Below are 16698 nucleotides of genomic sequence, written 5' to 3'. Positions count from 1 at the left end.
TTATTATAGTTATCATAGTAAACATACTGTTATTTCTGATATTTGTAGCAGAATGAAAAGAGCAGGAAAAAAATGTGCTACTGATTTCAGTGGCAGAAATCTGGTGAAGACTGAACAGTTTTCACAGCTCTCTTTATTGTGGACGAAAATCGTGATGGCTCTGACTGAGGGTTCTGGGGGTTAAGATGCCTTTTGCCAAGTATGATTTCACATCTTGGAGAGGACAGATGCTCATCTGAGAGGTTTAACCCAGAGGACCTACTGACGGCCGTGCCTTTTAAAACTGGCTCAACCACAGCCTTTGAAAGAGAAATTGCATGGTCATCATGTTTGAGTATAATTGACCAATGAATCCTCTTGATTCAAAAATCCTGGGGAAGAAAAACCTAAACATCTTTCATAGAAACAGCAGAACAGATCCTTCCGAAAACCCACATGGTGTGTCAATATTGTTTTAGGACCACGTGAAGCTATTTGGAAATCAATATTTAAACGTTTTTATGAAGTGAGCCATATGTCAAATGAGAGAGGACAAAAGGAACTGAATTGCGAAGAAGAAAATACAGTGTCTGTTTATGGCATCACTTAATATGTCTGTTTTCCTCTAGGCAAAGTTTCTTTATTATTGTTGATGTGATTCTTTTTATTCCATTCTCTGTGCCATGAGCAGAGTGCAGGTAAGTAAGAAATGATTCTGACTGTAATTTTATATCCATGCTGTATGTCTTCCACTGTAAATACCTATTCATACTGTGGTTATACAAGTAATAGGATAACATCAGTGAAAGTCTGAAAAAAAGAAAGAAAAAAGCAGAAACAGAAAAACATCTTCTCCATCTGCTAATGCAACACCTAATGGTATTTCTGGTCATTGCTTCGCTGATGGTGCTTCCACATGGTGACTTCCCGCCCGGGCCTTGCAGTCAGGCTGGTTGAGTTTGCACTCATCTCGCCTTCTCACCAGCAGTTTGACCACAGCTAAACTCAGTTTGAGCAAGCTCCGGGAGATGGTGATGGACAGGGCAGCCTGGAGTGCTGCAGTCCATGGGGTCGCAGAGTCAGACATGACTGAGCGACTGGCCTGAAATTCCTTAAACTTTTTGTGCCTCAGTTTCTCAGCTATACAGCGGAGATGATAAGAATAGTACTTCTTAGGTTTTGAATCAGGGGATTCAACCAAGTGCATAGCAGAAACACTGGGGGAAAAAAATTCCAAAAAAGCAAAAGCTGATGGATGGACACCAAGGAAGTGGCGGAGGGGTGGGAGGAACTGGAAGACTGGGATTGACTTATATACACACACGATTGATATTATGTATAAAATAGATCGCTAATGGGAACCTACTGCATAGCACAGGGAACTCTACTCGATGCTCGGTGGTGGCCTGAATCAGAAGGAAATTCAGAGAAGAGGGGATATGTGTACATGCATTGCCAATTCACTTTGGTGTGCATCTGAGACCACCACAACATTGTAAAGCAACTACACTCCAATAAAAGATAATTTAAAAAAAAAAGCCTCAATACTAGGTGAAAATTTTAAACATTAAAAAAAATGTTTTTAAAAACTTGAATTTGCTGTATCCTGGCAGTTATTTACATAGCATTTACATTGCATTTACAATGATATAGCACTTATAGCATTTACATTGCATTAGGTATTACAAGCAATCTAGAGATGATTTCAAGTTTTACGAGAGGATGTGTAGGTTAGACGTATATACTACGCCATTTTACATAAAGAGACTTGAGCATCCTTGGATTTTGGCCTCAGTGGGGGTTCTGGAACCAATCCCCCAGCTGTACCAAGTACCACTGAGTGCCAAATGTATTGGTTTTGTCTCTTGCAAGAAAACTGAAGATCAGAGAGGCTAAATGACCTTCACAGCTCTGGATTCGGGTCCAGAGGTGTTTCTTAAGACACATGAGAAATGGTACGTGTTTCAGCTGCTCCAGAGATGCCTCTGAAGGAAGAAATCTTCGCCTCCCGATGTCACACAGCAGGAAGGAGCCAGTGTCACCCAGGCCTGGAATGTCTCACTCCCCATGTTTAACTAGAATGAATCACACCTTTCTAGGGAAACTCAGGTTTACAAGATACAGAAGAGATAAAGGGGTCGTGTAAACAGTACCACGAGAAAAACAATCAAGCAAATCTAAAACACGGGACATTCTGCAAAACAAATTGGCCGAGTCTTTTCAACAAGCCAATGCTGCCGTTGAGGAAAGGCAGGAGAGGTGGTTCTGAGTTAAAAGAGACAAAACAAACCCAGAACGTGTGGTCTTGAGTAGGACTCTGGTTTGATCCTAAAGGGAAGTCAGAGAATTGAATATATACAGAATATTTATACAAAACTAGGGAATTATTGCTAGTTAATAGTGAAAGTGGCTCAGTCGAGTTAAATTCTTTCTGACCCCAAGAACTATACAGTCCATGGAATTCTCCAGGCCAGAATATCGGAGTGGATAGCCTTTCCCTTCTCCAGGGAATCTTCCCAGCCCAGGGATCGAACCCAGGTCTTCCGCATTTTAGGCGGATTCTTTACTAACTGAGCCACAAGGGAAGCCCAAGAATGCTGGAGTGGGTAGCCTATTCCTTCTCCAGTGGATCTTCCCGACCTAGGAATCAAACCGGGGTCTCCTGCATCACAGGCGGATTTCTTATCAACTGAGCTACCAGGTTAATAATGTATACCTGTAACTGTAAGTGTAATGATGGTATGTGTTTTTTATTTTGTTTTTTGAAGAAGCAGCAGGTTGAAGAATTTAGGGTAAATCGTCTTGACATCGGTTTACTTTAAACTGTTTTAGTAAATTAAAAGACAAATATGACAAATATTATCAATTCTTTAATGTAGGTGTTGAGGTGAGCGTAGGGGGATCCTTGTACTATGCTTTCTACTTTTATGAATGTTTCAAGTTTTTCATAGCAAAAAGGAAACGAATGAAACAGACGAAAAAGGACTTTTCTAGAAAGCAGAAGCTGCGTGTTAAAGATGCTGCGGAGATGGCCTCGCGCCACACACGACCAGATGTGCACCACGCGGTGAGGGCGACACTCACACCGCTCTGCCTCCCACACCCTCCACACCACGCACGTGTCATGAGTGCTGCTCGCTCAGTCCTGCCGACTCTGTGCGACCCCGCGGACTGCAGCCCGCCAGGCTCCTCTGTCCGTGGGCCTCTCCAGGCCAGAACACTGGAGTGGGTTGCCATTCCCTTCTCCAGGGGATCTTCCCGACCCAGGGAAGGTTTCATAAGGAGAGGACACACAAGTCCCATTTAAAAAACTAAACTAAAACACCGTATACTCCTAAGGAAAACCTCTCCAGCCATTCCTATAAAAGGCCAAACCTAAATTATCTGGGTAGCATTTATGTGCAATAAATAAACAATGGGATGGTATTAATAATATGTGTTTATAATGCAAATATATTGGAGTACCAATAATTACTTTTTTAAATAAGAGGATGATGGACGATTTTGGTAACAATGGATCCATAAATGGGGACAGAACTAAGAAAATATCTATAGAATTTGAGCTGCGGATTCTGGGCTCTGCTCTAAGCCATTCCTTTACAAGTGAGAAAGTCTGAACAGAGTAAATGTATTCACCCCCAACTTCATAAAATCTTGATCTTACTCTCAAGCCAAGTTCAAGGAAAATCATAAGTTTTCATTTCATTGTCTAGCAGCTTCCAAAAATAACATCGTAAGTATATACCTCTTTAGACCAACCACCATCCCAAGGATTTATTTTAAGCTAAGACACAACTGGAACTAAATAAACTCTAAATATCGGAACATAAATCTCAGGCTTAGAAAGGATCCTTCTCGTTTTCCCGCCTGTCGCTGAAGGACACAGCAATGCTGAGGGGTGACCCAGAGTTGTGAGTAATGAGCTTTTCCACTGTTGAAGGGTTTCCAAATACAAATTTCTATACAATTATATGAAAAAAAAAAAACTGTTTTCAAAAAATGTTATGTTCTCAACTCCATAATATGGTAAAAATTTAGAACTCTAAGAGGACAAATATTCACCCCCAGTTACCCAGTTCTAAATCTCGGTCTTAGGACAGATAGAACCTAAACAGCTCATAGACGGTGGAAAAAATGACCTTTACAAACCCAAACTGCTGCTGCTGATGGTGTAATTGTTTCTGGGAATCCAGTGTGTGAATCTGAGAGCAGAGAAGCATGTAAGCAGCGACACGGATTTCCACGCTTGTCCACACTGTGATCCACAGACTGCCCAGAGACACTTCCTCGCGTTTCAAGCTTCTCTGAAAACTCCAGCTTGCCCACCGCCAGTTTCCTTTCAGACCTCTTGATTTAACACTTTGAAAAGGCCGGACTAACCTGCCATCTACAGAGAAAGAGAATGAATTCCGCGTAAGAGACACAAATCCTCTGGAATGATCCTTTACCTGACAGTTCTCCAAACAATTGAAGCTCAAGCGTCACATACTCGGCCATCCTGACTCACTCACTGAGACAGTAGTGCTTCTGGGCCAGCTCGGGGGATTTCTGACTCACCTGTTTGTTCGGCCTCTCAGGCTTCTGCTCCGCTGGCCCCCACGCAGCAGGTGGCCTCGCAGCTCCCTGGATGCCGCCTTGGGCTCGAGCCAGAATGCGGCAGAGGTCCCCCACGGCAATGTCTCCCGGCGACAGGAAGCACCCAAAACAGTGTCCAAGTACAGGGTTGGCTGTGTGCATTTCTAATTTATTAACTCTGGAACAGCCAAAGGAAGTCTGAGGTTGCTGGATTAAGTCCTGAAAAATACTAATTAGACCAGAATAATGTGTTAGATTCAACGATGGTAGCTCTGGTCATGCCAGGCCCTGGACTAAGCAGTTTACAGACGTTTCTCATTTAACCTTTAAAAAAAAATCTTATGTGGATAAGCAACAAGGTCCTACTGTATGGCACAGGGAGCTATATTCAAGATTCTATGATAAACCATCATGAAAAAATATGAAAAAGAATGTGTATAACAGAATCATTTTGTTGTACAGCAGAAAGCAACCCGTTATAAATCATCTTTGGTATTGTTCAGTTGCTCAGTTGTGTCCGACTCTTTGCAACCCCATGGACTACAGCACTCCAGGCTTCCCTGTCTTTCACCATCTCCTGGAGCTTGCTCAAACTCATGTCCATTGAGTCGGTGATGCCATCCAACCATCTCATCCTCTGTCATCCCCTTCTCTTCCTGCCCTCAATCTTTCCCAGCATCAGGGTCTTTTCTAACCATCAACTATACTTCTATAAAAAATGAAAAAAAAAAAAAGAAATCAGTTTTATTATCCCAGTTTTACGTAGGCAGCAGCAAAAGTTGGGCAGGTTGGAGAACTTTCCAAACTTCACTGTCCGTTAGAGGGAGTGTGGGTCTGGAAACAGGCCTGCTTGTTCCCTAACTGTGTTCCTCCCTGGGATGGAGACGTGGGGAAGGCTGGGACCGTGGGAAAACCTGGCATGTCTGATTTACCATGCTGTGTTTATCATGCTGTGCAGAACAGTGATTCAGGTATTCATACACACATTCCCTTTTTAAGAAATATATTCTTTTCTATGATGGTTTATCATAGGACTTCCCTGGTGGCTCAGATGGTAAAGAGTCTGCCTGCAATGCAGGAGACCTGGGTTGGATCCCTGGGTCAGAAAGATCCCCTGGAGGAGGCATGGCAACCCACTCCAGTATTCTTGCCTGGGAAATCCCATGGACAGAGGAGCCTGGTGGGCTACAATCTATGGGGTCACAAAGAGTCAGACATGACTGAGCGACTAACACACGCATAGAACTTTGAAGATTCTCTGTGCTGTCCAGTGGATCTTGTTGTCCATCTACCCCACACATTAAAACTTAATCTGCTGACCCCAACTTCCCACTCCATCGCTCTGGGCAACCACAAGTCTGTTCCTAAAGAGACTTTTCAAGGAGACTGAAGTCAGGGATGAGGAAGGGCATGCCGGGATGTTTGCTTCTAGCCTCACAGTCACGCAGGGCCAACATCCGTCCCCACTCCACCGTGAGATTATAGACTGTCTTCCATTCCGTGAGTGGGATTCAGGAAGCAAGCAGTGTGTGTGGGCACACACACGCCCTGGAGAGCTGAGTCTGTGCCTGGCCTGATGTCCGCGGTGGAGGGTCTGTGAAGAGGATGACCCGGCCCGGTCCACGGACAGCGGTGCCGGCCGGCTAGGACGAGGGCGCACTCACCCCTTGGAGGTTCCCTCTGGCTGCGGATGTCCCCACGGACACCCCACATTTGAGGCGCGGCGATGTGGACGCCAGCAGACCCCATGGTCCACTTGGATTCCTTCAAGGGAAAGTTCTGTGGCTAACCAGTTGCCTGACCTTAGAAAACTCCTCCAGCATTTCCAGACCTCAGCTTCTTTGTGGGCTAACAGAACATTCAGGGATGCTCTCAAGGCCTCTTCCAGTTGGGAATTCTCTAACACTGAGGTCAAGACTTGATATTCCTTTCCATGAAGGGGGTGGAGGGGCGGCTAGGAGTCTTTCAGGCCTCACCTTGGGGCCACGCGTGCTTTCCTAGGAGTGGCAACACAGACCTCACATGTCCCTTATTGAGAGCTTGATGGTGTCATCCCACACCTGTGAACCAGGGGCCACTGGAGGAGGTGGGAGAGTTGAAAGAGGACACTATCGATGCCAAGGGTGATGTCCATCCCCTGCCTTCTGTGACTGCGTCGGTTCCTTTCAGTCGCTCAGGCGTGTCTGACTCTGCAACTCCATGGACTGCAGCACGTCAGGCCTCCCTGTCCATCACCAACTCCCGGAGCTTGCTCAAACTCATGTCCATCGAGCTGGTGATGCCATCCAACCCTCTCATCCTCTGTCGTCCCCTTCTCCTATGGCTGTATACTGCTCACCTACTAAGTGCCAAGCACTGTTCTAGAATACTTCTAAGCAGACGTGTTCTCACCTATCGCGGGCTTTAAATTCCCAGAGCTTCAGCATTAAAGGTGATTAATTAAAATGAGCGCAGAGAATTAGGACTCAGGAGCAGCTTCCCTAAGCCTAGACTCCCCCAGTGGTTTCCTCCTGGTTTGCGGACTTCTTCCTCTTCTTCCTGGCTTTTCTATCAAACTAATCTTCTTAAGACACCCCTTAGGCTAAAATGCCTCTAGTGTCTTTCTCTTGTACTTTTATCCTGTAATGAAGTCCGGGCTTCTCAGCTCAGCCCTCTGCAAATGACAGGCAACTTGTTTTCACCCTTCCAGCCACCACTAACTTCTTTTGAACAAATCTGTCTGCTCGTGTTCTCTCCAGTAACTTCTGGAGTTTTTCTGCCTCCATATATTGTTTTGTTATTTAAAGATAGAGTGGTTTGATTTTTTAAAGGTACTGAAAGAAGGCACAGGCTTCTCAGGTGGCTCACTGGTAAATACTCCGTCTGCCAAGCAGGAGACTGGGGTTTGATCCCTGGGTCGGGAAGATCCCCTAGAGGAGGAAATGGCAACCCACTCCAGTGTTCTTGCCTGGAGAAAGAATTCCCAGGAACAGAAGAGCCTGGCGAGCTACAGTCCAAGGGATCCCAAAGAGGCAACACAACCGAAGCACACAGAGAATACCTCTCAGACTTTACTTCTGCCACAACACCTGGCACTGTGCTCAGCATACACAGGGCAGTTAATGCGTATTTGTTGTTTAATTGATTTGGGGCTGAGACTTGAGTCCTGTCTGCTGCAAAGACAGAACTCATCAAGTAGGCTTAGCAAGTCCACATTGGTGTCTTTGCTGCCAACTGCTTCTGGGCCTTGCAGTTACTGAGGTAACTTTTGGATTCAACACTGGATCCTTGACTCGAGATTTGCCACACCAGGGAACCGAGGGAAAGCTGGTCTTTTTTAAAAAAGTTTCTCAATAGCTACTTAGCGTGAAAAAAAAGTAATTTTCCATACTCTTTCATCCCTCCAAATTTCAGGAAACTGAAAATGTGTTCTGTTCAAGAAAAGGTTTCAGGAACTAATGGACCAAACTGCTCAAGCTGCAATCCAGTATGTTTGAATACACTGTGACCTTATGTTATCAACGTATAGGAGGCTGAAGGCTAGTGTGTTTAGAGAATAGGTCCCTCAGAGGAGACGCTAAATTATAAACTGGGAAGAATGCTTCCATACTAAGCACCAGTCACTTGTCGACATCAAACCCACCTTTTTGCTGTTGCCTGAGAAACCTTTTGACTCTTATCAAGTCTTGGTAAATTTTGAAAATCACATGGTTGTTCAATGCCTCCATGTGGTAGAAAAAAATAATTTAGCTCTGTCCTAGCTTTGTGATAGCAACCTTCAGGACCAATAGAGTCGGACAATGCTTAGAGTCCTTCAAAGGGATCACTGTTTTTTTTTTGGAAAAAAAAAAAAAAAAAGCCTGTGGAAAAAACAACCCAAATTGAAGATAAAAACCCCAGATCTCATTAGGCTTCATGTAATTGATCCTTCTTTGCAAATCTTTATCCTTCTATCCTTTTGTATAAGGAATGACTTTTTCAAGCAAAGGAGCAACATAAAATAAAACAAGTTGAATGAAATCTGCAGTGAGTCCATCTTTTCGGAAAAGCTTTATAGAAATTCTTTTTACATTCCCAACATAAGAGCTTTTTCCTTTTGACCAAAAAAAAAAAAAAAAAAAAAAGGAAGTCTTTCTAACAAGTCATAAGGTAGCTTTAAAAAGTCATAGTAACAAATGTTAATTTGCTTGACAATTCTTTGAATGTGACATTGGCCAAAGAGAACGATAGCTTCATGAAATATTTGAAGTTCCGTGCAAGCAACAAACCAAAAACAAGAGTGCTCGAAAGTTAGATGGGGTCTCTTTCTTTTGAATCAACTATGTCATTTCACCTCCTAGGGATCAGTCAATACACTGAACTTCAAGTGCTTCTATTTAAACATACTTGATACTCTAAAGATGGCTTGAGGAAGGGAACTGGATCATTTTGAGAATCAGAAAGAGGCATTACTAAACTGGAGCCCAATTTTTCAAAGCCCAGGGATGGCAGAGTGCTGCACCACACGGGCCTTTTGGCTGAATGCGTCTTTTAAATGTAGATTGAGCCTTCTTATCAAAGCAGCCACTATATATATGCGCATTTGCCTGCCCTTGACTTTCAGAGTTGGGGGGAGGGGTGGAGGGAGATTTTCCTGGCACACCCTTTGTTTTCTTCAGGACAATATAGCATGAGAATGTAGTACCTACTTAAAATATGCCTGTCAATATGAAATAAAAGAAATAATTAGGATTATTCTCAGAGTAGGGAGCAGGGAACTTCAATAGTGATCATTAATTGGTTCAAGTACAATACATGTTATAAGTTCAGCAATTCCCTTCACTAGCTTCCATTTTTTCCACTTTAACAACTATGCTGATTGTTAATGTTCTTTAAAATATTATCAGAGTTCTTTATATAGTAAATATATTTAATATATTGTTCTTTAACATAGTTGAGACTCTCCCTTCTTCCCCCTACCAAACATTGCCAGAAGAAACAAAGTCATCTCCAGACACCATGGACCACAGCTGTAATTCTGCCACCGACTTTCTGCTTGACCTTGGATAAGACACCGGGTTTCTTGGCCTGAATTTCTTCATCTGCAACGTGAGGAGTTTGAACTCCAAGATATTATATTTTAGGCCCCATTTGGTAAATACAATCCTCTAATTCCTCCACTCTTATCTTTCTCCTGAGGAGGTTTCTTATACTGTCATCAATACTGAGTCATAAAGACCCCATGTCCTAACAAAATTCCTGAGAAGTAGGATCAGGGTGGGATTATGAATACTTTACTTTGAGCAACAGTTAATAAACCATCTAATTATAGATACACATTTGTTCTTTCTTGCAGCTCACTAGTCACTACGGCACAGGTATGGCCCTTCATAGATGAGGAAAGGGAGGCTTAGAGAGTCAACTTGGCTCCTTAGGCCTTGCAGCTAATAAGCAGAAGAGCTAGAAGGTTACAAATGAAGTATTATTATTATTTTTATGACAGAGACAACTGTCGTTTTAAAATAACCTGACATAAAGAATAGTCTTCTGAGAGCAGCAGATTCTTTTCTTAACATTTTGAGGTTTTTATTCCCCCCTCGGCAGGCAGGTCATTCCTGAATCATAAAGCACTAACCAGGGTTAGAGATAAGAAGACTAGGACACAAAAGAGAGCTAGTGTCCCTCCAGACTGGTGGTTGGGAAGGCACTCCCCTATAGAGGAGGGTCCCTTCCATTTCATGGTTTGTTTCCCCAGGGACCAGTCTAATCCAAGCATCGATGAAACACAAAATACCACGTTCGGTTTTTCAAAAAAAATATTATTATAGTTAGTATCCAAACATATGATTTACACAAACCAAAATTAAAGAAGAAATTCAGCCACCATCCCAGTCATATGAGCAAATCAAACCTTTTCTTTTCCTGCGTTCTTCACTAGTTGTACTCACACTGTTCAGTTCAGTTCAGTCTCTCAGTCCTGTCTGACTCTGCGACCCCGTGGACTACAGAACACCAGGCCTCCATGTCCATTACCAAAACTCTCGGAACTTGCTCAAACACACGTCTATTGAGTCGGTGACACTGACAGTGTAGACATGTATTTTAAAGAATCAGAAACCCAAATTTTCCTAAGAGGAAGTCTCAATTTTAATAACTGTCTTCAGATTTTTCTTTTCATCCCTACTGAGTTCATGTTTGTTTATTGTTTTCCCTTAAATTTATATCTTTTACATCCAAAGTACATGTATACAGCCTGGTTTTAAGCAGATTCTTTTGGGTTGTTTTCATATAACATACAGCAGAGAACGTTATTATTTTTATATGCTCTACTAGGACTCCTGAAATCAAACACACATCTGGGATCTTTTCAAAATTTCTAAGCATCTGACCGACTGAGGGATTGCTCTGTCTGGAGATAGGAGGCTGAAATGATGACCTATATATATTTTCTTTCTCAGCTTTTACCGCCTTGATTCCATGACAATTCTTGGTAGGTACATGTTTCCCTGTAAGGGTTGAGCAAGAAGTCTGCACAATTACTTTATGAGTCTTAACAAAGTTGGAGTTTCACGTTGAGGGCTAGGAGGGGTTTAGGTGGTAAGAATGCTTGTTTTCCTGGTTAGAGGATATGCCACGGGCTTTATAAATTGTGTTGTACTGTGGTAACTGAAGCCACTGTTGCCATGGAAAAGGATGGCAATTTGAATGAGATAATTTAGAGTGGCCCATGGAAATGTGACTGGACAGTCGCTTAATGTACTACACCTAGTACGTGTAACATCAGATGTATTTCTTCAATTTCCTTCGATTGAAATGAGGAATAAGTGAGAAACATAACTGTAATTTGATGGCTTAAAAAAATTAATCTTGGTAAGAACACTAAATGAACAACTCAGAATTAGAGGGACTTTTATAAAAATAGTATGATTATTTGAATGGCATTTGTACTGTAGCTGAAGAAGGTACAGCGGTCCCCCAAACTTTTAATCTAAATTCTGACACCAAAAATCCTAAATCCAGTCTAACGCAGTAGTACAGAGTTTATTCCCATTGATTTCTCACGTTCGTGAGACTATCGCAGGTTGGTTGGTTTTACCTGTCACGAAATCACTTTTAGAAAACACCACCTCTGTCTATAAAAATGACTGGAAATATCTAAAATTGTAAAATGGCACGTGTCTGGCAGAGAAGTCCCGTTTCTCAGAGGCGAGCCTGTACCGACCTCTGCTCCTAGCAGGTAAACCGTCAGAGGGAGAAGCCAGGTCAGCCCACAGGAAAGCCTGTCGTGGGACTTCTCATTTCCCCTTAGGCTGATCACTTTTTAGGAGCAGTTCCCGGGGGCATTCTCTCGTCTGAAGTCCTGGCTACCAGATCACCTTTTTTTTTTTAAAACCAGTCGGCCACCCTCGGGTCCCCCTGGCAGACGCCCTTTGCCGGAGGACTTCCTCAGGTCATCTCCCTACCCCGGGCAGTTCTCGGCGCCCCCACCCCTCCCAGCGAGGGCGGGGGCGGGGTCCCCAGGCCACGCGAGACCTCGGCCCCCGGCCCCGCGCCCGAGGTGCTGAGGTGCGCGCTGGGGGGGAGGGCGCGCGTGCGGGGGGAGGGGCGCGGGGGCGGGGCCTGCGCGGGGGCGGGGCCTGCGCGGGGCGGGGCGGGGCGCGGGCGAGCGTGTGTGGCGGGGGAAGCCATTGCCTGTTTAATAGTTGCTGCTGCTGCACTTCCGCTTCTCTCCCGGCGAGAGAGAGACACGAGTGGCCAGGCCCAGCCGCAGCCGCAGCAGCAGCCGCCGCGGCGGCACGGAGCAGCCAGACACAAAGAGAGGTACGGGGATCCCCCCCGCCGCCCGCCGGCCCCCGGCCGCGCCGCCGGGCCTCGGGGCCGCCCCTCGCCGCCCGGACGGCCGCCGGGCGCGGGGCCGGGGCTGTGGGGCGGCTGGGGGCCGGGCCCGCCCGCGGGGGGATGGGCGGGGACCCCGGGCCGCGTGGGGCGCCGGGGCCGCCCGCGGCGGAGGCGGGGGGTGCCGCCGGGGCTCGAACTGTCAGCGCGGCCCTGGGAGCCCCCCGTGGCCGCCGAGGCCCGCGGAGGGGGAGGGGAGGGGCTCCCCGTGCCCCCGGGGCGGGGGCTCGCGGGGCTAACCCCCCGGGGTGGCCGCGCTCATTGTTACTCCTCCGCCGGGGAGGCCCCGCACCCCCACCCCGGCGGCGCCCGCGCGAGTGCTGGGACCCCCCGCCCGTCCGCGCCCCCGGGGGCCGGCCCGGGACTGGGGGGGGCCCGGCTTCGGCGCCCCCGCCCGGCGCCCGCTCCCCGCCCCCACCGGCGCCCGCTCCCCGCCCCCGTCCCCCCTTTCGGCTTCCTCCCTCGCCCCTCCCCGCCCCGCCGCCTCGCCGAACTCCGCTCCCGGCCCCCGCGACCCCCGGGGCCGCCGCACACCGCCCGAGGCCGGCCGGCCCGGCCCCCGCCCAGAGGGGAGCCTCGGAGGCGGCGGAGGGGGCGGCCCGCCGCCCTCCCGGCCGGTCCCCACCGCGGCCCCCACTCGGGGCCGAGAATACAGACAAACAGCCCGCGTCCGACTCGCGGAGGCCGTGATGGGCCTGGAGACTCGGGAAAGCGCGTGGAGGGCGGGGGGCGGCCGGGGCCGGAGCCCTCCTGACAGCGCCCGAGTTCCGTGTCTACACCGGCCTTTCTGTTTTGTCTCCCTCCCCCTGCAGGGGCTGTTTGCGGGGTGGGGCGGGGGGTTCGCTATGTCGGATGACGATTCGAGGGCCAGCACCAGCTCCTCCTCGTCTTCGTCTTCCAACCAGCAAACCGAGAAAGAAGCAAACACCCCCAAGAAGAAGGAGAGCAAAGTCAGCATGAGCAAAAACTCCAAACTCCTCTCCACCAGCGCCAAGAGGTACCGAACCCCACCCCGCCCCCAGAGCTGGCTTCCTATTGCCCGCACGGCCTCTGGCTGCACTGGGTCCGCCTCCAGTGAGGGTAGCCTACACGCTCCTCAGAGCTTATGTGTTCTTAAAAAGGGAAAAAAGGACCTTGAAAGCCCGAATTATTTCTCTCTGTTGCTGCTTCTGTTTTTTCTTCTGATCCTTGTCTACATGCAGCTGTTGTGGCTTGCCTCCCCCGTGTCTTGCTGCAGTTTGTAAGAATCCGCATGAGTGTTAACTAGTGACCCCCAAGTCTGATTTCAAATTATTTGTCCTGTTAATCACTACTCTGTGACCCTCCCCAAGACTGTCATCCCACTTAATTACTAATACCTGCCCGGACAGCTCTATTACAACGATTTCTATCACCGTCTTACTTTATTCTCACCTGTTGCACATGGGATCTGTCTTTGAATAGTGCTTTCTTCACAAATTGCGGAAGGAATAACTAACTCACATTAGCAGAGTAAAAAATTTAATAGGTGGAGATGGATGTTTCAGATGGGATTTAAAGAGATTTTTCTGATTTAGAGAGTTGAGACAAATTAATGAATCAATAAATTATGTCAGTTAGTTATTCTAGGCTGTTTTGGGGGTTCTTTGTTTTTTTTGAGAACTTCCACTTGAGTTTCAGGGAAGCTCAAATTTTTTTTCATGCTGTTTTCTTTTATGCTGTAAACAAAACAAAAACACTTTTGTCAACACAAGTTGAATTCAAGCAGTAGCTCTTTTTCTTTTTTCTCTCCCTCTTATGTCTCTGGTGGAAGCTACTTTTAACCTCCATCATCCTTCAGTAGTTTCCTCGGACCCCCACGAGCCTTAGTCTACAGCAGATTCCTTGGAGCCCCCATTCCTTTTCATAAATCCTGTTGTCCAGTGTACAGTCATTAAACTTTAAAGTGGCGAACCAGGAAGATAGTAAGGAATCGAAATGGTAGCTTAGATAGAGATGTCTGTCTTAAAAGAACGTTAAAAAAATGGAACAGGAGGCTTCAGGTCTCTCCACTGAGTAGTGAACCAAAACTCTTAGTTAGAAAGTCTGTCCTGTCATTCTCCCTGACTGGAAATTTGAAAAGTTGGTAAAATGCTTTGGTGACCTAAGCACAGGAGATGAAGGAGAGGCTCTGGCTTACTGTGAACAGTGTAGAGGTGGAGTTAAGTGGCAAGGTGCCTTGGCAAGATCCTCGTTTTCAGAGGGGTCGTTTGACTGCATCTCAGCTTCCCAGGAGTCCTGAGCGGCCCTCTTTGGTCAGCCCTGTGCTGGCTCTCTGCGAGCCTGGTGTCTACCCTGCCTGCTTTGGATGGAGCCTTCTCTCCATTCCCGCTCCCATTCTCCGGGCGCTCTGATCCAAGCTGAGGGCAGCTTTTGGCCTGACCTAAGGCAAAATATTTGTGTTAGTTCATTAGCATTTTTATATTTTGCTGGATTACCCTAGTGTACAGGAATATATTTGGGGATAAAGGCACAGGTGTCAAATATAGAATTGTCTGCTTTATGTAAGCAAATTAGAGACAGGTTTTTTTTTCTTCACTAGACACAATTTGTCCATTTACGCTAAGGAAGTTAAAAACTCATTTGAAAATGCCTGGGAAAGAGATGGTAGGTGTTAAATAAATGAAAGGTGGGAAGCTTCCAACAGTAATTTTATCTATCAAGTTAACATCAGCTTTAGCTCCCTGGGAATCTTGCTGAAAGAGTGGCTGTTACCATAAGGCAGAGCTGTGGTTAATAGTAAAGGGGAAAAAACAGGGGGGGACTCATATCCACGAAAGAACAAGGGGAAACGTGAGGTCGCTGAGACCCTGTAGATGCTGCTCTGAGAAACTGATTTGGAAGGTAGGAGTAGAATTGGGAAGGGCACATATACTGGGAGATAGAATGAAAGAGAAGCCCGAGTTGGCCTACAGAAGGTTACTTAACTGCGTATTAGAAGGAAACTGCTTGTTGGTTTTTAGTCCACAGCTGAAGGACAAGCCCGCATTGCAGGTGGACTGGATAAGAAACACTCTGTGGAACATGTGTGGATTACTCTTACAAGTCTTTTCCCAGTACTCTAGAAGTAGTATGAATGTTTGCTGTAGAAATGAAGTGGATAAAGCTGTCTGGTATTATCTTTTTTAGGTATTAAAGAGACAGCTCCCGTTTCAGTGAATATTTTATCAGAGAGATTGGATTGACAAGGAGAATTTATACTAGTTGTGCTTAGGGGGAGGTGATTTTTACCCCTGTACATAGGCCTTAACATACACAGCCATTCTAGTAGATGCAGGTCAAGAATCAGGAAGCCCGCGATCCAAACTTTGCCTAACATACAATAATGAGTCAAACACCCAGGATGCCAAGGTCCCAGAGCTGATATGACGATCAATAGCAAAAAGAATTGAGCAGGACACAGATAAGTAGATACCAGAGATAGCAAAGCCCTTTCTACAGTTAACCAGATTTGTAGGGGACAAGAAATGTCCTCCAATCGGAAAGTTTAAGGAACTTCCCTAATCACCACCCCAATTCGAGGTAAATTTCTCTTGACTTATAAATGAAAAAAACTGCCTTCATAAAACCTTTTGCAGTCGCAGCTAGCTAGCCCTGTCCTACCCTCAGAAAACCTTTGGGAAGAGAAGAGCATCCGTTGGGATTGATTGCTTTTAGACTGTGTGCGTGTTCTACTCCTGTACTGCCCAGGTGGGATTTTTAAGTTGTAACATAGCCCTTTAGGGTACGATAGGGGCAGGAAAGGTGATGAAGACAGCAGGCTGGTCTGGAAGGTGGCGGGGAGGCTTCAGGGCCGCAAACTTTGGTCTGAACTGATGCTCTGGGCGCCTAGGTAGGCCGAAGACAAAGGCCGGGCCCGGCGTGAAGGCCGGGCGGCGTCGGCCCGGGGCGGGGGATGGGCTCCGTGCAGTGGCGGGGCGCTGCGGGGACGGGAGCCCGGGGGCGGGGGGGTGGTCCCGGGTTCAGAGCCCGTGCTGGGTGCGGCCCGGGGCGGCCAGGGAGTGCGAGGGGCGCCACGGTGTGCTGGCGAGCGGGGCCGGGCGGCCGGTGCACCTTGCGGGCCGCGGGCGGGGTGTCCGGGCGGGGGGCGGGGGCGGGCCGCGGGGGTCCCCAGCCGGGCCTGCGGCTTCGCCCGCCGCGGGCGGGGTCCGTCCCGGGGGCGCCGCGCGGCCTGCGCCGCCCCCGCCCGACGGTCAGGCGGCAGGGCGGTCAGCGCCCGCGGGGCCGCGCGGGGAGCGGCCATGTTGGTTGCGTCCCGGGGACGCGGGCGGC

The 16698-nt window shown here is 47.3% G+C and overlaps 2 protein-coding genes across 2 annotated transcripts in view; both read left to right on the top strand.

Moving 5' to 3' along the window:
- The first annotated feature begins 3032 nt into the window (after positions 1 to 3032).
- LOC122687909 (basic salivary proline-rich protein 2-like) lies at positions 3033 to 13162 on the top strand. Its single transcript, XM_043893641.1, has 4 exons — positions 3033 to 3046; positions 4557 to 4701; positions 11909 to 12078; positions 12256 to 13162. The coding sequence occupies exons 1-4, from the start codon at positions 3033 to 3035 to the stop codon at positions 13160 to 13162; spliced, it is 1236 nt and encodes a 411-aa protein (XP_043749576.1).
- The window catches only part of UBE2E1 (ubiquitin conjugating enzyme E2 E1), a 66923-nt gene continuing 62400 nt past the window's right edge, over positions 12176 to 16698 (top strand). The window contains exons 1-2 of the mRNA XM_043893540.1: positions 12176 to 12333; positions 13221 to 13405. Coding sequence (XP_043749475.1) covers positions 13254 to 13405 — 152 coding nt within the window. The 5' untranslated portion in view covers positions 12176 to 12333; positions 13221 to 13253. The remainder of the gene's footprint in view (positions 12334 to 13220; positions 13406 to 16698) is intronic.

This window comes from Cervus elaphus, chromosome 32 (genome assembly GCF_910594005.1).
Source record: "Cervus elaphus chromosome 32, mCerEla1.1, whole genome shotgun sequence".
Classification (NCBI taxonomy): domain Eukaryota; kingdom Metazoa; phylum Chordata; class Mammalia; order Artiodactyla; family Cervidae; genus Cervus; species Cervus elaphus.
This window is presented reverse-complemented; position numbering and strand designations above follow the sequence as displayed.

Bases quoted from the DNA above. Each gene is read 5' to 3' on its own strand.
- LOC122687909 (XM_043893641.1), top strand. The intron at 4,702-11,908 runs GTTGGCTGTGTG...TTTTAAAACCAG, and splicing joins AAACAGTGTCCAAGTACAGG to TCGGCCACCCTCGGGTCCCC. The intron at 12,079-12,255 runs GTGCGCGCTGGG...CCGGCGAGAGAG, and splicing joins CCCGCGCCCGAGGTGCTGAG to AGACACGAGTGGCCAGGCCC.